A 25,132-nucleotide genomic window follows, 5' to 3' on the forward strand; every position below is an offset into this window, starting at 1 on the left:
CCCAAGTGAACCAATTTAACAGGTGATCTGCAAGAATACATAAAGATTCTGGTTAATGCGTGGGATGAATAAAGAAATGAACATGATCTTAAGAGAAGCGTTTGTAGTCTATGCTGGAATGAGGGCATCAAAAGATGCTGCAGGAGGAAGGAACTGTGTAGGTGTTTGTCCCAGATAGGTAGATCACTCTTGATTTAGGTCACCCCATAAGACAAATCATGGTAACCTGCAAGTCTGCTAATGCTCCACCCAGCTGCCTTTAATAGGAGAACCTGCCTGAGCAAGGACCCTGTAGCTTGGCATGACAGTCTTCCAAACAAGGCTTTTTAGCTTTAGTGCTTTTTAGTCAGGGTAAACAGGATAGGACAGCTGCAGAAATAGCTCCTCCACCAGATCCACCTGTGGGAACAGGTCTCGGTCACACAGTGAGATGGGGACAAGGGAGTGTCCCGTGATCTATAAATGGACAGGGAATTGGAGAGCAGTCCCAGGCAAGAAGAGGTAGTTGGACAGGAACCAGAGTCCAAGCTACCTCCGGAGGGGTGACATGTACTCCTTCTGTCCTCATTGTCAGCACAATGCAGCAGAAGCAGGAAGAAATCAGCTTGAAGGTGGTATTAAAGCCTGGTCTAAACACCGACAAACCTACAAGATTAACAAAAACAGTATTTTGCTGACTTCATCTCAGTTCTTTGGCTGTAGCTTTGTACTGAGGTTGTGAGGTAGGTCCAAAGATCCAGGACAAAAATAATTTTAAAACAAACATTGTATAGCTCCCGTGCCAATCTCCTTCTCCTCAGCTCTAATGCTTTCCTTGTGTCTCACAAGGTGAGTGACGGCAGGAAGCTGAACCTTTGCGGACTTCCCGAGACTCTCGTTACGGCTGCAGTGCATGCACAGCCACACCAGCAGCAGGACAAGGACTGGGAAGCAGGGATGTTTGCCTTGCCCCTCTCCGCCTAGAGACGCCCTGCTCTTCTTCCTCCTCACTGACCCTGACACAAGGCTGCAAAACCAAACTGGCACCTCGAGCACAACAAGCCTGCCAAGCTAAAGCGTCACCTCCGCAAAGGACTTTGTGGTAGTGTCCTGAGCCCCACATGTGAAATGCAAGAGGATTTTGTTTGCAGAATGATGTAGAAATAATGCTGGATAGCAATCAGAAAGCAGATACCATCTTCCCCCCACGTAAAGTCATTGAAATGCAAATAAGCTACTGGACTCATCTCCCCGTTGTGCAAGGCCTAGGTCCTGTCCAAGCCAGTATTACCCCAAAAAGCTGGCACGCTCTAACTCCTTGTCCCAAGTCTGTTACTGCTTAGTGGGTGAGAGTCAGTGGCCTAAATCTGACATGCGGTGGTTGATCCATGATAAAATCACAGTAGAAAATAAGCAAGTTTTACTCCTGTGATCACTGATTTCACAAGAAAAAAAAAAAAAGTGCTATTTTAATTCCAGCCAAAATTAATTTCGTAACATTTGGAAATGGGTTTCTTCAAACAACAACTAAATGCCACATTTTAGAGGACTAATCCACTAACCAGCTATGTTTCTCAGAAAACTGTAGATCAAAGATATTTGTTTCATATACAAATATACACAGTGTGTATTTCAGGCACTGAATTTTCACAAAATCTTTCAGAAAGCTGAAATACATAACTCTAGAGTTGGGTTTTTTTTTAATATAGCATTCTTTCAATGTTCCACATAAAAATAAGCAGCGTGCATGCCGCAGACACAAGACACAACCCATGCTTTTTTTTCAGAACCCAATGGTTTTGTAAAATCCTGTTACTACTCCACAAAGCTATCTAACAAAATAAAAAGCAATAACAGTCTTTAAAAATCTAAATAAAAAGCCTTTTCTCCAGTGATACAGAGAGAAATATAGTAAAACTGTAGTATCTTAAAATAGATTTGTCTGCTCTCAATAGTAATAGGTTAAATTACACATGCCTATTTTAGATTTCAAAGATAAGAGTTTATTTTATAATGGTAGCATGTTTTTAAAACCACATTTGAAATACCTTATAAATTCTCTAACGTTGGTGCTTGTCAGAAATTTTACAATTTTGAAATGAGATTTTAACAGGTAACAGATTAAGAAAGATGCAGTCAGAAAAACCTGCGTGATAAGAATATACCTTTTATTTTTTAACTTTTATTGCTTACTTAGTATCAAAACCTGCTTGCAAACACATCTGTTATCTGTGGTTATCTGTTTCTAGAAATAGACACCATCTTCACACTTTCAATGCTAAGGTATGGCATGCAAAAAACCCAACAAATATTTGAATGGGATATAACACAGCCGAAATAATCAATTTTGTAAGTCAGTTTAATATCAGTTCATAGATAAATAAGACTCATCAATAACCTAGAGACCTTCTCCAACTGACCAAAAAAAGGAAATGTTACGGACACACAGGTAACAAATCGGCATCTGGTATCCTGAAACTATCTACAGATTGCACAAGCCTGATCCACAAAAGTAACATTCAGTTTGCAAAAGAATGAAGGAATGGGTAAGGATTTTTTGCCTTTTAAGGCTTTTTATTATTTATCGAATACAAAATAAAACATGATGACTATCATTGCTATTATGAAAACAGTTTCTGGTATCCACAGATCAACATGAAGCACACAAATACCCTTGTTACTTTACACTGAGATTTTGAGAATAATTAGATTGATTAAACCTGAGGTACAGTCAAATGATTTTAGTTACTTTGATCAGGAAGCATCTACCTCTCAGTAGGATTGTTTTTAATAAATATGGGGAGTAACACTAGTGGAAACTGTGTTACAGTTCAAAAATTGAAGGTAGCATATTGTAAATAAACCCAGGTATTTTCTTAATTGGTTTACAAAATAATACCTAAGTAATAAAGTGGCTTATTTCCCAAATTAAACAAAACCAGGTCTCATTAATAACAACCATATCTAGTTCTTACACAGAGATTTTTATCAATAGCTAGCAGTTAAACACATTAATATACCTGTCATTTTCTACTGTCTTCACAAATACTTTGACATCACATATCTGACATCTAAAAGCAATAATGATCTAAAAAATAGGTGTTTCAAGATTTCTTATTACAAAGGCAAAAGTGCTGAAAAGGACTTTTTCTTAGCAAATAGCAGCAGAGACTTAAATGGTCCAATCAGTTACAGAAATCTTGAAAATTATAAACTAATTATGACCTACCAGATAGAGTGTAAAAACAAACAACGATCACTTTCAGTTACGATGTTTAAAAGAACTGCTTACAGTTCTCTCTTTCGGTGGTACTTTTGCTGCTTCTCCCGCATAACAAAACCTCCCATCTATGCAGAGTAATTTATCAATTTATCATTTATAGAGATTTTTAGATTTGTTTCATCCGTGCTCAGCAAGGAAACCAAATGGTATTTCTGCCTCCAGAGACCCAAATTCGATTCTCATAAAAATACAAAGCTCTGATGCCACGGAAATAATTCCAGTCTGATCCTTACATGAGAGCTGATTTTGACCTCTCAGAATGGAAATAATCTGTGAAACCAGGGGAGGCCTTGCATGCAGAAGAAAGGCAGGATCGAGCTTGAAATTAATTTTCTTTTTTTCTGATGTTCCTATGTATTTATATGTAAACACACTGAAAATGTATCAGCAGTTTTCTACATACAGCCTTATTATTAATAGGAGTGGGATCAAGCGGTCCATACTAATTTTTTGGAAAGAAATTATGGTCTCATTGAGTCAAATGGCAAAACATCAGTTGATTTTGAGCAGAGCAGGATTTCAGCCCTGGTATTTGGGGGGAAAGGGTTATTTCTTTTTCTTCTCAAAATGCTGGGTTTTATGCTCTGTGTTTAAGCCTGCATTAATGAGAACACCTGAAGGATATGTCCCTCCCTTCCCAAAATAAATTCTGAGGAGACTCCTCCTGTATATCCTCCAGCTGTATGTGCTCTAATTAAAAAGGCTGCGCTGCTTCCTGCTCAGAGCACTTCAAAAGGCCTCACTGCTCCCCTTGACAACGCTGCGCCCAGTGCTGGTTCCTCTTACCTGTCCATGCTTATTTATGGCAAACACCACTCACTGAAGCCATAAACTGTGTCCGTGTTTTACTATGTCTGAAATGTATAGCATGTTTACGTGAAAGGTGTATTAATGATCAAACTAATCCTAAAAAAAAATCCATCCCAACCCAAAAACAGGGTGTATGGGGGGGAAAATACTGCCGTTTGCTCTTTAGTCTTCTCTTTTTTGGAAATAAAAAGAAAACTGTCAGTTAATACGTGAATTTTTTTACAGTCTTTCTTTTTCTTAATTTTACATGGCATTAAATAAAAATATGCAAGACTTCAGTAGAGGAAAAATATTTCTATTCTCGTGCTGAATACTGATTGCTGGCCATCTAAGACTGACCTCAAGCAACATGACAGGTTTTCTCAAAACCATTTTTTGGGGAAACTCAAATCCAGAAAAAATAGTGTCAATGTAAGTCTGCAGCATTCTTTTAAAAATCTGAAGTAATAGGAAGAAAAAAGGGTGTTTGGCATGTTTAGAAAATGATTTTTTAATAAAATACAGTATTTACCATTCTCCATCTTTGCAAAAAGCTCTCTTTTCCATTCAGGAAATTAGGATCCATTAGGATCTCTAATCCTTTTTCGTCCGTGAAATTTAAAGGTGCAATATTGCTTCCTCAATGGTCCTTCCTATTTAGTTAATAGCGATGGAAAGAAAATTTGTTTTTATTTTCAATTTGCATTTGTGCCTTTAGGTTTCACAGCAAATTTTAAAGAGAAAAAAGGTGAGGGTATAAGATGACTAATAACATGTGAGAGAGGTGCCCTGTGCTTAAAAAACTGAAGTAAAGTAGCTAACGACTTGCAAAGGCGAGAGGCGCAGGAAGATGCAGAGGCATGCTGGGTTTCTGTCACGCTGGAGGCACGAGTATCGGGCTCCCAAGTTACAGTCTCCAGCGGATTTGGAGCAGAAGATAAATACGAGGGAAAATGAGGTTTCCCACCCAAAGACGAAGCACTCCCGAGGGCGGGGGGCTGGCGAAGGGCTGCCGGGGCCCACGCCGCAGGGCGGCGGCGGCGGCGGTGCCAAGGTGTGACAGCCCGCGCGAGGGGCGGCATCGAAAACGCGGCGCTCCGAGCGGGGCGGCGGGGGTGTGTGTGTGTGATAAAAACACCACCAAACGGGCGCGGTTTAAAAAGTGCACCTTAAAATAACAGAGAGGGGGGAGGGAGACTCCTTCCAGAGTCGGCACCGCGGCTATTTATTTGTGTTGGCTTTCTGCCGGGGGTGCCGGAGCCGGCCCTCCCCACCCCTGACAGGTACCCGAGCGCGGCAGCCCCGCCTCGGGGAAGGGAGGGAAGGAGGGAGGGAGGCGGGAGGGCGGGAAGGAGGGGGCGGTCAGGCGCCCCCGGCAGCGGGACCTGCCCTCCCCTCCCCGTCGCGCCCCGGGGCGCCCGCAGAGAGCCCGGCGCCCCCGCAGACTCCCGGTGCGGGGCTGGTGAGGGGTGCTGGCAGCGCCGCGCCGCCGGCCCTCACAGGGTTAAGGTCTCGCCCGGCGCCCCGCCGCCCGCCCGCCCTCGCCTTCCCGCCACCGGCCGCCGTCGGGCCGCCGCGCCGCCTCACCTCGGTGTCGTTATTCAGGTTCCACAGATCCAGGCGCCCCATCCCGTCCACGCAGGCGAAGAGCGCGGGATGCACTGGCGACCACATGACATCGTAGACATAGTCGGCATTGTCTTCAAAGGAGTAGAGCGGCTTGTTGTGCTGTAAAGCAGAGAGAAGCATGAAGACTTCGTGGCGCTAGTGCTGCCTGGGGCTGTCTGGCGAGTCTAATTAAAAACTTTGCACATTTACAAAGTGTCATAAAACTTCCCCAGATGAAAGGTCCTCGCGAAGGGTGGGACTGCGCTTTAATGGGGCAACAACTGTCCGGTGGGATAAATGAGATGCCCGGCGTGAGGGGTGTGGGACGCGCGGGTGACGGGGCGGGGGGAGCGCCCCCGGCCTCTCCCGCTCCCGGCCAGCACCCCGGCAGCGGGAGGGGGGGGGTGCGGCGGGCAGGCAGGCAGCGGGCAGGCCCTGCCGCCCCCGCCCGAGCCAACCGCGCTTGCGGTCGCAAGCGATCAGTTCGGTGAGATCGGCGGGGAGCGGCGCTGCGCCCTGCGCGGCCCTCCGCGCACCGCGGCCGGCGCCTGCCACCTAGCGGCGGGCGGGGCGAGCGCCCGCCCGGCCCCGGCCCCCCCCCCCCCCCCCCCCCCCAACGGCCGCCTCAGGGCCCGGCTTCCCGCCGCCGCCTCTCGCCCCGCGGCGCTGCCGGGGCGCCGTGCCGACAGCCGTGCCCGGCTCGGCCGGGAGGGAGGGCTGTCATCTCCAGCCGGCGGGAAGTCGGAGGGAAGTTAGGAAGTACACCAGGAATAAAGTGTAATTGTCCGTCATGAATTATTCATCGCATCTGGCTTGTCTAATTTTTGCATAATGGCTTCGCTAATCCCCGATCAATTAATGGAAAATGAAATTTGAATGATAATGAAAACCCCAGAGATGAAAGAAATTAAGTATTCCCGTGGCTTGTGACAGAAACCTAAACAATGGGGCTTCTCTGAGGGTCTCCCCGCCAGCCCCCCTCGCCGCCAGCTGCCTGCGGCGGCCCTGCCGCCTCCCGGGCCGGCGGGGACGAGCCTCTCGCGGGGCTGCGGCGGGGAGCACCGCGCCTCGCAGGGTGCCTCACCTACAGCTGTAGGAGAGCTCGCTCAGGGCCCTCTAGAACGCGTCCCCCTTCATTTTACAAAGGAAACAATACCGGCGATGCCTGCAGCGCGTTGCGTAGCCCTGCGCTATTTTTCCGAAAAGTGGAGCGGCTGATTGCAATTATTATATCCCCTTTGCTGCCGTATATGATTAATTTCACAATTATTCACAACGAAGCAACCCGTCTAATCCCGGCAGCTTCGCTTTCAGTCCTCCCGCGCTACCGGGTGCTCCGTTCCGCGCCGGGGCTGCGGGCGCTGGGGCTCGGCACGCGGACGGGTGTGCGCGCGCACGCGCGTCTCCATACGGCCCCGTTTGTGAGTATTCCCATGGCGCGGTGTTACTGCAGTACTGTACTGTAAATAATTTAGAGGTGTTTCTGGTCAACACAGGTAAAAACTGTAAAAAGCATCCAGGGATTTAATTACACGACCTTGTCCTTTGAAAAAAGACCGAGGATACATAGGGATCGGGTTCTATAGGCCAGTTTTTCCTATACTTGAATTAATGAAAGACACTTTGAATGATTACAGGATCAGGACCCAAATTTTCATAACTGGCCCAATGGGGTTTTTTGTGCATTTCCTAAGATGGGAAAGCATTTTGTTTTGTGAGACAATAAAATGAAATTAGAGCTTGAGCTTATTACCTCAAATTTATATAACATTTTTCTTTCTTTTCCAAAGCTGGAGTTTTGCAAAAGAAAAGGAAAAGGATTACAAGATTATTTTCTTACCGAAAAAAGGTCTTGTTCTCCAAACATATGTATCTGTTTAGTATATTATCAGTACCAGTGGAGTTACTTACACGTGTTAATGGAATTACTTACATGCCTGCGCTAAAGCATTTGCAGGGTTGAGGGCCAAATGAAGACCAAGCTTTTGAAGAGGCAGAGGTATTTAGCAGGAAATTTCAAAGTTGATCTGTTCAGCTGTTAGCCGGGAAATAATATTTAGAGTGGGCCATACGGATCCACTATGTCTATCTGCTGTATCGTATATTTTCACTGAAAACATCTAATTTAGGTTCAAATACATCAACCACCTAAATGCTGGAAAAATGGGCATTAAACACAAGAGTATAGCGAAGGGGAAGGAAGCCTGGTCAGCTGCTAGGTGGCTGGCATTTTTCTTATTCACGAGAAATGTGCTGCACTTGTAGCCCTTTAACATTTAACGTCATGGGAGAAGTGACAAAATGCCACAGAATTAAGAGGACTGTTAAGATATCAATCAATCTGGCAGATTTCAGTAAGCATTTCCTTTTTGCCAACATATCAAAACTTGTTTTGATCTTATTTTGAGTGTGACACTTTTATGCTTTTTTTTAGTTCTACCAGTTTATTTTCTAATTCATGCCTAAAGTCCAAAGCATTAGAAGGAAAGGTCAGGAGATGTTGTTCTGGTCTGCATCTTGCTGTTCACACCCTACACAATCTCTGGAAATAGCTTTAGCTGCTGTGCCTCAGTTTCCCTGTTAGCAAAATAAAAACACTTTTGGAGTGCTGGCATTTGAGGCTTTTAGCACTGCAGATACGCAGTGTGTATTGCCTTTACCACAGCAGTGGAAATATTCAGTCAGAAAGGAACTCAGAGGGAAAATCTGGACAACTGGAATAATACGGCTTTTGAGAAAGATCTCGGATATGCAAGGAATGACACACAAATGAATAGAGATGAACAGGGAGTGAAGCACTGTAAGGAAATAAGAAATTGCAGCCATGAGAGCAGCCCCAGCAAAAGGCAAGATCAACTGCAGCGTGGTGGGAAAATGGGGAGAAATCATATGGCGCCACCAGGCAGTGTTAGTGGAGCTGAGCTACAGCCTTCATAGTGGTGGCCCCAGTACCTCCGCCCTCCCAGCCTGACCGGCCTCCAGTGGAAGCAAAAAGTATTTCCCATACTATGCCTTGTTGTCTTGCACCATTTAACTAGAGAATAAGGTAACAACTCGATTTGTAGGGTTAAGCGTGTCTATAAATGTTTGCAGGACTTCCTTACTGTAAGCCTGTTAACAAAGGGCCCAGGCCCGCACTTTCTTTTAATGTGAGGATTTTGAGTAAGGACCGATACCAACCACTTTTAGAAAATGTTGAAATGTGGAACCATGTAAAGGTCACTTTAAAGCAGTTTTAAATTACCCAAACTTCAGACTTACACAATCTATAACTAACATATGGTTATTATTATAAAACAACTGAAATTTAAACTTGATGAGCTTTCACTCTTAAATATCACCCCAGTCTGTTATTCAATAGAAATAGTTTAAAGCACTATCTTCAGACAAACTTGGGCCAAATCTACTTATTACTGTAAAAGAGAGTTTGCAGTGAAAATGTGGCCCTACTGAATCGATGGAGTTTTGTCCTTGATTTCAGTAGGACAGGATTTGAGCATTTAGTGGAAAAAGCGAAAAAGCCAATTCCAGGACACGTGTTTTTGTCCCATTTATTTAAGCATGTTGTCTAAATCTATTGTTATCCTCAGTGTTTGTATACAGGCATTATTTAAAAGAACAATGCAGAGTGAACATTTTAAATGCATGGGAGCTGTCAAGGAATTAGCATTTGTCTATGAAATAAGAAACTCACCTAAATAAATACTACATATTTATACAAAATAGGTCTTTTTTTTCCACATATACATTTGACCATTCTATTCCACTTCTTATTTGCATAGAAGAATTTTCTTTAATCCAGGAGGCGCCACACATAAAGTAGCTAATTATCCATATAAAGGAACGTATACATATCCACAGGTTTTAACTAGCATCTGACTTCTGAAAAGCCATGGAAAAAGCTATTGGCTTTGCCTGTTTCATGAAAGGAGCGTTTTACACGTTGGCACAATTTCTGTAGGTGTCAGCTCCACCTAAAGGTACTACCCTAGACTATACCTTTGGCAGTACAGATGTATGGTGACACCACAGACTCTGTAGTCTCCCCTTCTTTCTTTCTACTCCATTGTCTTCTGCTCTAAAGACAATAGGCCCAGCCCATACTTTGGCTCACACTATATTAATGACAGCCATGAGCGTTGTGTGGTATTTTAAGTTGATGCAAGATAATTTGGTTTTTCTAGGTGTGCAGCAAATATGACAGATTCATTAGTCCTTGGCTTAGAAACTTTCCAAACAAGGTGATGTATTTGTTTAGGCTCAAGCTCTGGTGCTTGGGCACTTGGAAAGAGCAGAGCCAGAGCGGTCCTGAGCAGAGTGGCTGCTCTTGTGTCTGGCCCTTGAACAAACCAGGGAATAGGGAATTGGAATGTGATGGTCCTTAAAGTCCCTTCCAACCCAAACCATTCTATGATTCTATGAATTTGGCCTCTATGGGACCAAATATTGTATAAATAGCCTTTATTCGTTAAAAAAAAAAAACACAAAAACAACCAAAAAAAACCCAAACCCAAAAAAACTACAAAATGGTGTCAAAGGAAGACATCTCTTCTGGCATGATTACCCAGAGAGACAGCGAAACTCTGCTGTCTTTATTTAAAGGAAGTGTTATGGTGTCACACTGACCAGAGGGATGCAAAAGACACCGGGATAGGGCACAGTGGGACATGGTGGGACTTCCACTCAGGTTAGGATCTGAGCTCTTTCACTGTTTCATAGACCCTAGCTGCTAGGCCCAGTCTTCTCCACCTTGAGAGAGACATCTTACTATTTTGCTGAATCCAGGCTCATCTTTTCCTTTCTGACCCTGCCAGTTCGCCAGGTCAACCCAAAAGATGCAGACAGTATAAGCAGAAACTAAAAGCTGCTGGGCATTTTGAGGCAAATACTCCTCAAATTAGCTTTACCCTGGTTTTGACCTTTCCTCCTTCAACAGTCTCCTTCCTGGGTCACCAAATGTGAGCTGTTTGGGGTTACTTGTGCACACCTCTTGTGGTGGGGAGTAAAAGTCCCCCACCGTGTATAAGGCTCTACTGCTCTTGTAAGCCTTCATGTTCTCCCTTTGTATGGAGTGAAAAAGTCCCTGGTTTTTATTCAGACTGATTGATCTCCATGGGATTTTTGCCAGTTCTGGACTGCCATGTTTCTCCCAAATCTGTGTTCTAATAGTTATGATAATTTAGGATGACCCAATAGCTTCTGCTTTAATATTATACTTGTGGGACATGACTTATGCTAGCTTTTAAAAGCTACAGCAATCCCAGGAACTGTTACAAGGTGCCATAAATCAGAGTCACGACTTACAGGTATGTGCCTGATGACTCAGCAAAGCCTGTCTGCATTCTCCCTGAAGGGTATCATTATCCCACAGACCCCAATACTATACAACTCACAACTTGCAGTCTGCTCCACCTCTTCCAGGACTTGCCAGACTTTCAAGGATGGCAATGACAAAGCAAAAGGGGGGTGTTCCGTTCTAGCCACCCAATGTCACTGGCTAACTGAGGTGCCCTAAATCAAGTTAGACGAGAAATAGCTCCTTTATCTGTCTTTAAATTCCTTCTGGCAGTCAGATTCAGTGCCAAATCATAGGTGAGCCTCTGAGGCTCAATGGACATTTCACTGGGCTATGACCTATGTACATGTCATGTCACCTCAGTGTCAGATGATTATTAGGTCACTGAATCAAGTCTAAACTGCATTTCTGGGCAAGGGAACAGGCTTCATTTTTAGATTCAGTAGCAATAAGGGGCAAGAAATGAGTGTGGAAATTATCCCTACACTATTCACAGCCCTGTTTTATTTAAGAACTCTAGTGTTACTATGCTGATTGGTTTTTGGCATCCCAAAAGTTGCAGACAGTCAAGGCAGAAAACTGTTCACTTTTAGAAATGATTGTTCTTGCCGAGATGCTGAAACTGTTGCCTCTCTTAATTGCCAATAATAAAAGAAAGTCCAATATTTTTGCATAAACATGTGGGAATTATTACAGATGGAGGAGGGGACAAGGGTGAAGGGGCTATGAGAGCAGACCAAGTCTGGAGATAACATGACGATTACATTTTTGTGGTTTTCTTCAAAGTCAAAGTGTCACGGGTGAACATACAAGAAGGAAGCAAAGGAAAAAAGGTTTGATGATTGGCACAGGCGGTTTTAATGAGAACCAATCTTAATGTCTAATATGTGGCATGGAGAAAAAAAAATAAAAGAACTTGGGAAGTCAGACATCACCTGACTTTCAGGAGCGTCAGAAAGTCAGACAGCAGAGCTTTCGGGGTCTGTGGAGATAGTCTGGAAGCTATACTGACAGGTAAACTGCTTATTTGGTTAATCCTCCTTAACTGTTGTAAGTCCTTTGCAGAGATGCGACACCTTCAGGCTGTGCTGCTAGACTTCAATTGTTCGCTTTGGTCTTCCAGCTCTCTTCTGCCCTGCCTTTCCACTTAACTCAATGGAAAAACACCTTTTTATTTTGTGAAGAGAAGAAGCAGAAAGTATGGTGTTCCCCTTCACCACTGCATATTAGCTGAGGAACTACTTTCAGTGAGTTTGATATAAATGTTTATTACTTGATGTCTAATATAAATTTAAATGAATTAATGATAAGATATCTGCTTGCCTCAGATGAACTTTACAAACATCAGAAGGTATGTAAGGCCTTGAAACTCTACAAAACAGGCTTAAGAAAGAATTTATGAAGAAGCTGATATGCAGACTGAGTTATAGTGAGGTACCAGGGAGGACAGTGTTCCCCAGATCCCTTTCCTCCCCAGTTCCTAGTGGCCAGGCTGGTGTATGCTCGTTTCTGCGTTTTAGATCATCCAGTTTCGCTCCCAGTCCGGAGCCCCTCTTACTCCACACTTGCGAGAGTTGTACCCACAGGTTTCCACTGCTTGAGGTTTAATACCTTCTGCTCCACTCGCCCACATCAAGCTGGATGAAGCATGGATGGCAACAGTGGAGAAGCCTGTACAGGTATTTGCCATTTTTTCTGTACTTCCTCAGACTGCTGACTTCATCGCTAAATGTTAATCAAGTTTTCCACCTTTTATTTAAAACATGCTTTAAGCAAGCCAGCACTTCTTCCTATCCTACTAACTCTGCATTTCAGTCATGAGATTTCTTTAGAAATACTGTAATTTTCTTTCGGAATTTCTACCGACTTACAAAGATGGCTCAATTTCTTCTTCTAAGAAGCACAAAACACTATAGAAGGTCTTACTGTCCCTGCCTAGCAAACTCATGAACAATTTCTTCATATTCCCACCTTTATATTACCATATTCCTGGATTTTTTTTCAGAGAAGCACTTGGGGAACTTGCTGAGAAATGCGAGCCAGGTATGGTTTTACCAGATTGACGAAAGAATCACAAAATCCTGGTCAGAGGAAATACTGAAGACAGAGCGAAACACTGAAGAAAGGCTGATTTGGTCTTCTATCTCCAGTTGTCACTCCCTGTTTATATCCCACAAAGGTGGGATCAGGAAGCAGAGCTGGAGAGTGAATGGGATGATTTGGGAGAAGGTGGATCACTGTGCTAGTGTTCTGTCATGCAGGAGAGGCAGAGCCACATACTTACATCCTGAGCCTACTCCTGATGGAGTCAGTGGGGCTGGTCTCCCTGCTTCAGGCCTCAAGTTGTTAAAGAGAGGTAGTTTAGCTCAAATTGTGAGGCGAGGCGGAGAGTGGGATAATGTAGCCTTGGTTTCAGGGTGTTGTTTCCCACCCCTGTGACTCTGATGGGAGCAATCAGTATGAGGCCCCTGAAAATTCAGTTTTTCTTTTTAATGGAAAATGCTGCTTTGTCACAGCCTGGCATTGCATGTGGACTCGGCAAATTACCAGGCTTTCAAGCAGCTCTGCTGCTGCAGTTCCAGCTGCCAGGATGTCCAGGCAGGAGCTTTGGGAACATTGCAGGACAGCTGACACGGCCTGACGTTACAGCACTGTCTGCTGAATAGTCAAGTATTTGTAGCTGCTGCCACCAGGATGCCCGCAAAGCTTTCATGGGTCAGCAAGCAATGATTTTGAGGCTAATTATTATTGAAGAGGACTCCATCTTGTAGGATTTTGAATACAGTTCCTTTTTTTGACTGCTAACAAAAGTCTTTCACATAGCAGAGAAAGGATGGCTGCATGAAGCAGGTGGGAGAAAATTTCGATTAGGGAAGAAGTCCTGGGCTTTACATATTGACAATTTTCCTGAAATATTTTGCTATTACATGACAGCCCGATCCTCCAGTGTAATGCTGCAACAGAACAGTTAGTGGGAGGTTTGCATTTTGATTTCAGGGGGAAAAGGAATGATTACTTTGTTTTGTACAGATTATATTAGCTCCTGAATTCCAATTCTGCTTTCCATGTGCAAATAAAACTTTCACTGGCACAGCTGGATTTATGTTAAGGTTTTCTGAAATAGAGTTTAGCCCACTGATTTTTTCAGAACAGCCTCGGTACTTTAGATGGCTTTTATTTTTATGTGTGTGTGTGCCATTCTTCGTGAAGCATTTCACAAAGAAGCAGCATGGTTCACATGAGTAAATGAAGTATGTTGGCCAGCTGAAGAATATTTTCCTATCACTTTTCAAATATGGCTATACCAAAAACCAAAATCATGAGAAACATTTCATGTGAAGAACTTGGGGCTGATTTCAAGCCACCTGACTTCACTTTGGTTTTGCTCTTTAAAATTACCTAGAAAATACCATAATCTTCTTTTCTGTACAGCTGGATGAGAGCCAGACCTCTGGCTCCAGAGGTAAAGGGCAAAAACTAAAAAAATCCTGTCTGAACAGGCAACTCCACCCTCTTCCCCAAGTCAGCTTGGCCTTTTGACAGAAAGTGAGCTCTGAAGCAAATTCATTCATTGCCTTGTTTTTGGACAAAACTCAAAATTCTGAACTCACACCACAGAGAGAGACCTTTTCCATGAAATCCAGCAAGCTATTTTATCACCCTTTGTCTTTTCTTTTAATCAGATAAAATTAGCATTTGGACAGTGATTAATCAGATTAATCATTTTAATTGCTTTTATCAAAGCAAAAAGCCTGCACTGGAAATGCAGTGTTGTCAAAGGAAGGTGATTGCCTTATAAGCAGAGTCAAGAAGGAGCTCAGTGTTGTGATGCAGCAGTGGGGGGGACTGTTCTAGCCAGGTATCCAAAATAAGAGGCGTTAAATCATCCCCTGAGCTAGGTGTTTGAGCCCCACCAAATCAACAGGAGGGAGGGATTAGTAAAGGATTCCACAGAGAGAAGAAAATAGGGAGAACTGTCTGTATTCAGTACACCTACTCCCAAAACAGACTAAAGTTTTGGTCTCCCTCACAGTACATTGTTTCTTTTCCTCTTATTCTTCTTGATGTTCTTATGCCTCCCTAAACTCTCTGGGCCCTTTTGAGATCACCCACTGTGGCACTGGAGACAGATGCAGATTGCATCCAGATTCAGTGGGATGGTAGGTGCAGAAAGCCGGAGGTCCTGACACCCCTATAGTTCGGCTTAGCATCTGGTCAGAGCACACCCTGGCTTTCTTCTGCTTGTATCTTAGCTTTTCTGGCTGCAGAATCAAAGTATAGCTCTGTGTGTGTGGCAAGGGATAAAGAGACTGATTCCTTCCTGGTAGTGGTTTGGGAGAAGCCAGAATAAGAATACAGACCCAGGAGCTCAGAAGTGCTGCCACACCTGCCAGTTTAGGTACCACCTGAGGCTGTCCAGATGCAAGAAAGCCTTCAAAAGCTACAACTGATTATCTGCCAGACTTAGGTTCCAGTATAGTGGTGGGAAGCAATGGTGGTACCTCCAAGAGATATCTAATGTATGCATTGCAATTACTTCTTTTCAGTGGCTGCATAAGAACCCAAAGTATGGAAGCCCTAAATAATAAAGGATCTGGGAGGTTCCAACTTCACATGCAGGAAGAGTCATCTAAAATGCCTTGTGTGCTAATGTAAGAAGACTGAATATGGCCCAAAGGATTTAGGAAAGCTTAGAAAATAACATTAAGAAGGAATGGGTTCAAGACTGAAAGTAGTGGTACTTTCTAAATTTCACTAAGTCCAGCTCTCATCTATGCTTAAGTATATGCAAGATAAGGTACATAAGTAACATCTGCATTTCACCAGTCCATTTCACCTTTGCAGACCAGTCTGATCCTGTTAAAAACTGGAGAAGTAGAGCTGGCCCCAAGTGGACAAAACTGGTTTTCGTCAGGAAGCATCAGAACATTAAAATCAGAGCTTTGCTCTAGAAGATTCTACTTTCAGTGAAACCAGAGTTTCACAGACACAAGATACAGTTCCCAGCAAAATAGCAAGATCATCACAGCACTTCCTCCCCTTAGGGAAGACACATGTTCAAGTCCTATTCAGGCAGACCTTTGCAGCGTGGCTTGGTGCCCAAACCACTGGCTTACAGTATACTCTTGTGGAGCGCCTACACTCTTCATAAATAACTGCATGTTCACTGGAATAGGAACATCTTCCTTATGGCAGGGGAATCTATATACCGTTAACCACTAACATCAGTGTCTAATCTGTGATCCACTCTAATCACCTGCCACAGGACTTCACTAAGTCAATTTCCAATTGACTGCAAATGCCTTTCCAATTAGAATTAAAACAATTTTTATAAGGGAGAATTCACCAAGTTGTTGTAACAGTTCACGAAGTTTACTGTCCTGTTATCATGACTACATGTTTGACTATGTTTCTATTTGGATCTTTAACTCCAGGGGTTGCTATCTATAATGCAAGAGGCTCTCACTCACCCACTCAATGTGACTGAAATTATACTAGAAAAAAATCTGAGCCAGAAACAAGATACACATGGTATCTGTTATGTAAAAAATAGTAAATTCTTAATCTTAAAAAGTGATGATCTGACTCTGTTATTTTAGTAAACTTTAAAAATTGCCCATTTGTTAGTGCATTGTTTTCTTGGTGACTAATCCACACAATCATGTAATGCTCTGATTCATTCTGCTACACCATTTGCCATCACAGTAAGTTTGGTCTATCAAGTTGGTCCTGTCAGACCCTATCACACCCTATCAGCCAGGATTTTGGGGAAGGGGTTGGGGGGGGCGGAGGTATCTATCTTTAGCAGCAGCAGCACCACCACATGCTTCTTTGCATTGTTCTAGTGATAGGCTTCAGTTTGACCTCTGAGGAGACAGCATTCAACCTCTAGACCAAATTAAAACCAGTGGAGTTTGAAGTTATATACAGATAGGAAGGTATGAAAGTGCAAGGTAAAGTAATTTACTCCAAGAGTCAGGAGGACTGGGTTATATCAAGATAATCAGCAAACAGATGGGCATAAGATATTGGAAGGTACAGAAGTGTATGGGAAGGCACATAGCATAGAAATGCGAATTTTTGCTGTTTAAAATGTGGTTTCTCAAAAAGCACTACAGACTGCAGACTGGAACAACACAGGACACCAAAAGACAACAGCAGCATGGGAAGAGCATAAGAAAGAGAAGACAAAGGAGAGGGACTAGGAAGGAGCTACCATTGATGCACGTGCTAGTAAGGCAAAACTGAGCACGGACACAAAAGTAGGTAGTCTATCACTGAAGGCACAGTTAGTCCTCGCTAACAGTCATGTGGTGGCATGTCCCTCCTTCTGGTTATGGCACTCACCACTGTTACTTAAACATTAGGCGAAGAGGGAGATAAACATGGATGGGGATACAGCAATGCTGTTGCAGTTAGTCCAGTCTCTCTTCTAGTCAACCTGAGCATGACTTAAGCATGGATGCAAGAGGAGAAAAACAGTCATTACTGTTTATTACACCCCCCTCAGAGGTAGGATAAGAGATAAGGAGACGTGAAGGATGGAAGAGCTGACAAAATCTAGCTCTCTATCCAGACCGTTATTAATTCTCAGCAGCAAACAAGCCATCTTCTAGGCTATAGCTGAAACTAGCTTATGTTTTGCTACGCTTTTAACAATTCCAAGCTAGCTTCTGTCCCTTGACACAATATCTAAAAATTTGCACTCCAAACAGCAATTGCTGTAATAATAACAATACTTATATTTCATTATTTAACCTCATGCTATTTGTTCATGAGGATTAGTACTTAATTAATTAACAACACTTAGCATTTCCACTTAGCACTTTACCTCTTCAAAGCATCATACAGACAATATCTAATTAAGGGCAGAAATCCACAGACGCTTCACATCAGGACTTCCCTTTGACAGCTCTGCATCCAAGACTTGTTCACATAGTGTAGCATGCATTGAAAGCCCTACTGACTTCATCAGGAACCAGGTAATGCCCTGGCTATCAAGTAAGTATCTCTGCAAATTCCTTTTCTTTTCCTGTTGCTCTGGTTGCTTATTATTCACCCAGGGATCTAATTATTGGCTAATGTGATGGGTGATAATGTGAACCTTGTATTAGTGTTATCTACAAAACCTTCATTCTTCTGTTAATGAAAACCTTATTCTCAGTCTCCTGGTTGAACTGCCTTTGGATAGAAAATGTGTTAACCACAAAACCAGATTATAAAATGTCAAGCCAGAGTTTTTAAGGGAGATGGTGCTTTCAATCCATCAGTCAAATGCCTGCTATGAAAGTGCCTTTTTTGTAAGCATCCCAGGGTGCTACACAACATCAATAGACAATACAAACACAGAGCTTTTATGGTTCACTTTACAATTGGACATTGACTCCGAACCTGTGAAACAGAAAGGAATTGAATTTCATGACCAAAGAGGATAATGTGCACAGGATTAAGGAGACAGCACTGGTAGAAGTAGGAAAGCAATATGGCATTGGATGCTGGTAGATTAAATTTACAAATAAGAAACCAAACTAATACAACAATTCTGAGTAAACTCTCATAAACCAGCAGTGGCACTCAATGCCTCATATCACTCCACTATTTTTTTCAGCGAATCAAACATGCTGATGGGCTTATTCAAAGCCCACCAACTGACTGGGCCTTGACTATGGGAACTACACAAAGAGAGCCCTAAATACCTAATAGCTCCAGCCAAGAGAATTATCCAGACAGTATGGAAAGAAACTTCTACTGGAGTCAAATTGGAAGAAGAAGAAAACATCCATCACCGTTCAAGAACTTGTCTAGTGTCTCAGAGGGTGTCTTCACAGGGCAGTGGCTGGCAGTGCAGCAGCCTGGGGCTGCTGCTGCTCAAACCTGCTTCAGAAGAAAGCACGTGATCCAATACAGCAACGCAGCTTCCAGCTTGAGTGGTGCTGTAGTGTGTCACAGGCATGTCACAGCTCACATCAGCTTGGTCAAACAGCTTTCTTGGGAAGCCCCTCTTGCCATATGAGCCATAGCTTGATAGATATTAGAAATTTAGGTGGTTTGGTTCTTTGAAAACTGACTGTATTGAACATAATCTGATTTAACCATTTTGACGCTGAAATCTTCCACAAGGATAACTCTGTACTGCTAACTGCAGTGTTTTTGTGCCCCAAATATGCTGTGTTAGTGTTACTACTAAATTCTAAAATCTCAGGAGTTTAAAACAAAAAAACACTCTATATTATACCTTAATATAATTTCATTTAAGCTGCAGATAGTCGAGACCATTACTGCCATATTCAACCTCAAGCTGAGGGTCAGATACTCATCCTAGACTTTTCCGGACATGTATGTTTGGAATTCAGTATCTACATTTCATCTTCCCCCCAGTCCCCACAGAGTCTTTTCCCCTTACTCAACTTCAGCTTCAACCCTCCAATATTACCTTGCCACCGGTTATCACTGTCCAGGACTCCTTTATCTCAGATACCAAATAGCCTAGCCAGCCCCAACCAGCTAACACCTGAAGTCTCCATCACTTGGTTATCCTGCAGCCCTTTCTAATGTTTACCACCTAGGACCCATCCCAGACCCATTCCAGCCTGCCCATGACCACTCCCCTGGGCCACTTCTGCATTGGTTAAGGCTGGGTCCACTGATGTATATGGTCACATGCAAATTATGTAAATCATGCACCTTTCTTATAATGAGTTTGCTAAAATGTAATGCTCAAGACAAAACCATCAGCTGTGGTCACTGTTGATCAGGAAAGGATACCTGTTAATTAGCATACATATTGAATCAGGCCAGTAACTGTGAAGCTACTGTGGAAGCTGATTCAAGTTATTATCTAGGTAACTGTGCCTCCATTTCCAGCACAAGGCTGTCACATGAGCCCCTCTGATCACTTTTGTATTTACATTTGCTGTGCATCTGTCCCAGCATCTCCAAGCCCTGATGTCTTGGAGGAACACATGCTGAGATACTTCCTGACTGGGGTCAGCTTCCAGTACTAGAACTCTGCCAGGTGCAGCTCAAGATGTGAACCAAACACGAGCATAAAAACATGGTTAAGACAAAAGCCTGGCATTTGGAAGGCAGCTCTCTACTTTGGTGTATGGCAAAAGTAACTGTTTACATGACTTATATAATTAGGATTTTACCTCTCATTCTCCTGTTTTACTCAGCCTGTACAATGAAACAGGTTGGTTTGTTTAGCCTGTCCCACAGTTTTCAGTCACGCTGTCATTACGTCATCACCCTATATTCTTACAGTTCTATGGCGTGTTGGGGTTTCAAAGCTTCACAAGATGATGTTTTTATTTCTCATGTTCATAGTGCTCTCCCTGTAAGAGGCCACAGGGACATGGCCATAGAGTAGTCAGCAACAGATCCATGGTAGTCATGAATGTAAGTTCCAGCATGTATTTCCTCCCTGCTTCCAGCCATCAGTGTCTAATGTCATTGGGAAAATTTATACTTTTTGGCTATCACAACCTCTTACCGAAATGAATTTCATGAGTGATATTGATTGCATTAAATCATACGTGTGCTTCTCCTGTTGCTTCATCAGAAGAAAGTGTTCCTGCTGCTGCATCGCCATGGTGCATAGTATTAGCCTTGCAATTTAGCCTGCACAGGGAGTGCTGTGTAGATTGTTTGATGACTTGGAATACAAGACACCCTGATCTCCCTGCCTAGTGAAATTGCTCAGCATTAGGATTAATACTGCAGTGCAGGCCAGCTGAAGCTACCTTTAAAGGGAAGGGTATGCTCCAGGGCGAATATGATTGACACAGTTACACCAGGTATATATTTTACTTCTACTTTTACCACTATGCCTATTGTAAGCAAAGCCTTTCAATTTATTGATTCTTAGGACTTGACATAGATAATATTGAAATATTTCTGACAAAGGCATTTTCACAAGTAGCATTACCCATCCCACCCCAGCTCGGATTTCTCACCTTTGTGGTCCACAGCTTGACTGTCCAGTCAAATGATGATGTGACAAAGAGATGGGAAAAGTCAATTGGACCCACTGCCATGTGACAATTGATTCCTGTGACAGGTCCTTGATGGCCTTCAAAAATTTCACCGATGCCAGCTTTACTGCAGGAAGAAGAGACATTTGCATTCGGAGAGTGATTTAATATCTGGTGATTTAACATCTGGTGATTTAACATAATTTGTCTTTACTCTTAGGTTCCTGTTTCCTTTTAAAGTTCCATTTGATCTGTAAATCTCTTTCAGTAAGGCCCTTGCCTGCAGAGGTTTACTGCTGTGGGCACAATTAATGCTCAGGATCCAGCACAGGGAGACTTTCTCTTACTTCTGAAGACTTGCCTTACTCACTTTTACATACGCTGTCTACCACTGTAGCTTGAAATAACATTTATGTATAATTATGAAATAATTCTAAATTATAATTATACTATAGCTTATGCCTCTGAGTAAGCTGTTATCACAAGGAATAACCATTAAAATAAAAATGCAAATATGTTAATGACTTATCACGAGCAATTCTTTTCCTCTTAAGTATCTAAAATAACTTTCCACAGCAGTCAATCAAGTCACTAGGGAGCAAATCCTTTTTCACAAAAAGTGAAGGAACTGTTTCTGTGATCAGGTATCATACAGTCATTACTCTGAACAAGGGGAGATGTGCCTTTCATCAGCCCGAGGCTAGAACAGCTATTAGGAAGAAAAAGACAATGCTGTGTAAGACAGAATGTGCGCAGTTTTCTTCTTCCTGGAAGCAAATGACGCCAGATCAGTTGTCAGTGCTGTCTCACAGTGTATACAGAAAGGGGAATTGTGAAATTGCCCTTTTAGTTACATTATAGAAAAATTGCCAATGGAAGAAAATACATTAAAAATAGCCACAGCTCTGACAAGGCTGCTGCCGGCCCTGTGCCAGTGTGAATACAGCATACCCAAAATGATCAGGAGCTGCGCTGGAGGAAATGGGTCCCTCATATTGCTAGTGTGGTGTCCCCTCACATCTCCCGTTGACCATGACATTGTGGCCTCACTTAGGTTCCCCTGCCAGACCTCGCAGCATGTGCTGGAGTAGGTGCTGAGTTCTGCAGTGCCTCTGCAATGCTGGGTACAAAGCACACCTCTTATTTTATCCCCATCTGTCTGCCATGTTGTCAGCGGGATAAGGGGAGTCCTGGAGCACCGAGAACACCTTGTGTATCTGCTGTGCTTTGACACACCTTTTTCCAGAATAACATACGGCTCTCCACTGTACTGGGCTGAAGGACACAGGAGCCTCTGGAAATTAAACGGGGATGATAGCATAAAGCTCTACGAAAGACAGGCAGGAGCAGAAAAGGAATGCGTTTGTCGATGGTCAGCAGATTTGCTAAAAAGGTGGGCTAACAAAAGGATCTGGCACCTTCCTCCTCTTGTGAGGAACAAACCAGGCATGTCTGAAAGATCAGATGTGAGAAATACCCTTGGGCATGCTTCATTTATCCTAGCAGCCTAAGACTAATTCAAACCATTGGCCGCCACATAGCCTGTCGCTATAGTGCCTAAATAGACACAGTTTTGTAATACTGTCAGCAGCGAGGCTAAAATAAAAATATTTTATAATAAAAATCCTATTTACAAAATATATGTAAAGTGGTATTTATACAATACTAGGGATACGTAATAGAAGCCTTACAATCTTAAACCAGTGTATGGGTGTCTATTTGGTCAGCAGAAACATAGAATACGATGAAATATGAATTCAGAGAATATTGCAATCTATTGAAGTGTGGGGGTGAGCTTTAAATCTATCAGTGAAAAAAGTTCATTCTTTACAAAAGCTTTTCAAGCATTCCAGAGGATGAAACTACTACCAGAAGCTAACAGAGCACACTAGCATCCTGCAGATTTACAGCATACAAAATAAGGAACTTGCAGTGTTAAACTACAGCCTGGGTTATGTGAGGAAGGGATAGGACCACCGTGCGTGAGAGAGCACAGGGTAACAGTCCTGGCAGTGGGTCAGCCAGAGCTTGCGTACCTGCATGGCACACTGTGGCTATGTCTGTTGCACGCAGACTGAGGGTAAACGGTGTGGCATGGCTCCTAGCTGTACAACAAAACCCTCTCGTCTTCCTGGAGAGGGTCGGCATGTTTAAACTGCCCACCAAGAGAGGGGGCCAGCAGGGCTCAGCCGCTAGCCTGGCTGTGCATACACAGCCTGCAGTGCTGTGTGGGAATACCCCGTGCTGGATGGCCGTGCACTGGGACATGCATGTTCTGTCTCACATACACCTGTGCCCACGGTGGCTTTCTCTACTCTGTACCTGTGGAGACTGAAGATGGAGCTGAGGATGGTAAGAAATGAAGTGTATTACCATCTCTTATAAGTGGTTTAGGCCTGATTACCCTGCAACAAAACTGTTTCCTAGGGCCTGATTCGACCTGTCCAGACATAGATAACCAGTCGTCTCTTCTTCAGGCAGATGTCTGAAAAAGGTAAAGGAAGTCAAACCCTAGGAGCAGTCATTGCTCCCCACCAACTACGCAAGGAGCCTGGGGCAACTACCCCAATACAACAGGCTGTAGCACAGATGCTCAAAGACAGGTGACTCCTGTCCTAGTCATGCGAAGTAGAACAGAACAGACACTGTTGATCCAAGAGAAAAAGCATGAAACACTCTCCGCACACACTTGGCTACCTCGTGGCAACACAGGTACATGTTAAGTACAAAATGCTGAACATCACCTTCCATGACGACAGGCTGTGTAGACTGTTCCCTCTTCACTCCCAACGACAAAGTTATTGACATCTCCGGTTGGGAAAGCCATTCCTGTAACCGCCACTGGTTTGGACTTATTGTACACCAGCTCCATGCTCTCCTACCAAAACAGATCTTCGTTATTATTCTGTGATCATCTTTCTTCTTGGCTGGTTATTTTTTCCTGATTATTTTCTAAATATTACACAGGGTAGCAGGAGTGGAAGAAGAAATCATTTGACCCAGCCACAGGACTTTGGCTTCTACATAGGGCGTTGCAAGAAGATGCAATGTCACGAACTAGGAGGCACTGCTCCTGCCACCCCCGCCGCTGTCACATGTTTGAGAGCAGCTGGAAGGCACTAGTCTTTGCTACATCATCTTATATCAGGCAGAGATGACAGGTGAGAATTTAAAATGTAATGGTGCAGAAACTAAAGATAATACCTTAATGGTTATACTTGCCATCCCCAGGCTCTAATAAAGCATGCAATACCCTTCTATTTACAAACGTTTTTAAAATCAATTGCTTGTCAGGAAACACGTGCAATATTGTGTGTACCTGAGGCATTTATCACTGTGCCCTTTGCCCCTTTGCAGAACAAAATTTAAAAATTGGGGTCCTGTCACTACCACCATTCTAAGCATTGCTTTTCAGGGATTTTCTGAGGTAACCATAAACACTCCCTCTAGACTCCACCATCAAGCTACAAACCAGCACGCATATTTTCTTTTTTCATTTGGCAGCTATATTTCAAAGTAAATCAGCATGCTCATTTTTGCTATTGCAAGTACAACCAGCATGAACGGTTTGTGGCCGTCGCAAGATGCATATGCTTTGAGCAGATTTTGCACAGCTTTTGGGTTGTTCAGCCTAAATGGTGTAACCCAAGAATCCACAAAGGGGCTGAATGATTTAGCAATTTTCATTTTTAGCTATTTAAGTGGGTATGTTTTCTGTGTTTAAAATGTCTAAGCTGCTATTCTTCTAGGGCCAAAGCCTGTAGCATTTTTCTCAGAAGGGCTTTTTGCTGTAGCTAAAGAAAGTGGGCATCCCTGTGAGAGGAGAGGGCTGCAAAACCATAAATACTCTTGATTCATTTATACTTTTCTTTGGTTCTACTAAAAAGGCAAAACAAGACCTGGAAAATGCATTGGCAGAGCACCTGTGGACCATATATTTCTGTGAAAACCTTCTGGGGTGAGATCATCATTTAGTGTCTCTGTGGATACACTGCTAGACACTGTGGTGGGCTCTCTCCTCCCAGTGCCTACACCATGGCTGTACACAAGTTCTCTGGATCTGTGTCTTTGGAAAGACACACATCAGCAACACTCTACTCCCAATTTAAAGCTATGGCATGTAGCTTGATGTAAAGTCCCGTGCATTTCTTTTCTAGATCACCATGAGGCATGCGCCAAACTTCAGCGCAATGTGGGGTGTGT

At 43.2% G+C, this 25,132-nt stretch overlaps 1 protein-coding gene across 6 annotated transcripts in view; it reads right to left on the reverse strand.

Annotated features, from left to right (window-relative positions):
* Positions 1 to 25,132, reverse strand: part of DYNC1I1 (dynein cytoplasmic 1 intermediate chain 1) — a 199,524-nt gene that overhangs the window by 20,987 nt on the left and 153,405 nt on the right. For all 6 annotated transcript variants that reach the window (XM_064444581.1, XM_064444578.1, XM_064444577.1 and 3 more), the window contains 3 exons: positions 23,674 to 23,807; positions 20,912 to 21,056; positions 5,639 to 5,779 (listed from right to left, as the gene is read on the reverse strand). In XM_064444581.1, the coding sequence (XP_064300651.1) occupies positions 5,639 to 5,779; positions 20,912 to 21,056; positions 23,674 to 23,807 (420 nt within the window). The remainder of the gene's footprint in view (positions 1 to 5,638; positions 5,780 to 20,911; positions 21,057 to 23,673; positions 23,808 to 25,132) is intronic.

Source organism: Phalacrocorax carbo, chromosome 2, assembly GCF_963921805.1.
Source record: "Phalacrocorax carbo chromosome 2, bPhaCar2.1, whole genome shotgun sequence".
Taxonomy (NCBI): domain Eukaryota; kingdom Metazoa; phylum Chordata; class Aves; order Suliformes; family Phalacrocoracidae; genus Phalacrocorax; species Phalacrocorax carbo.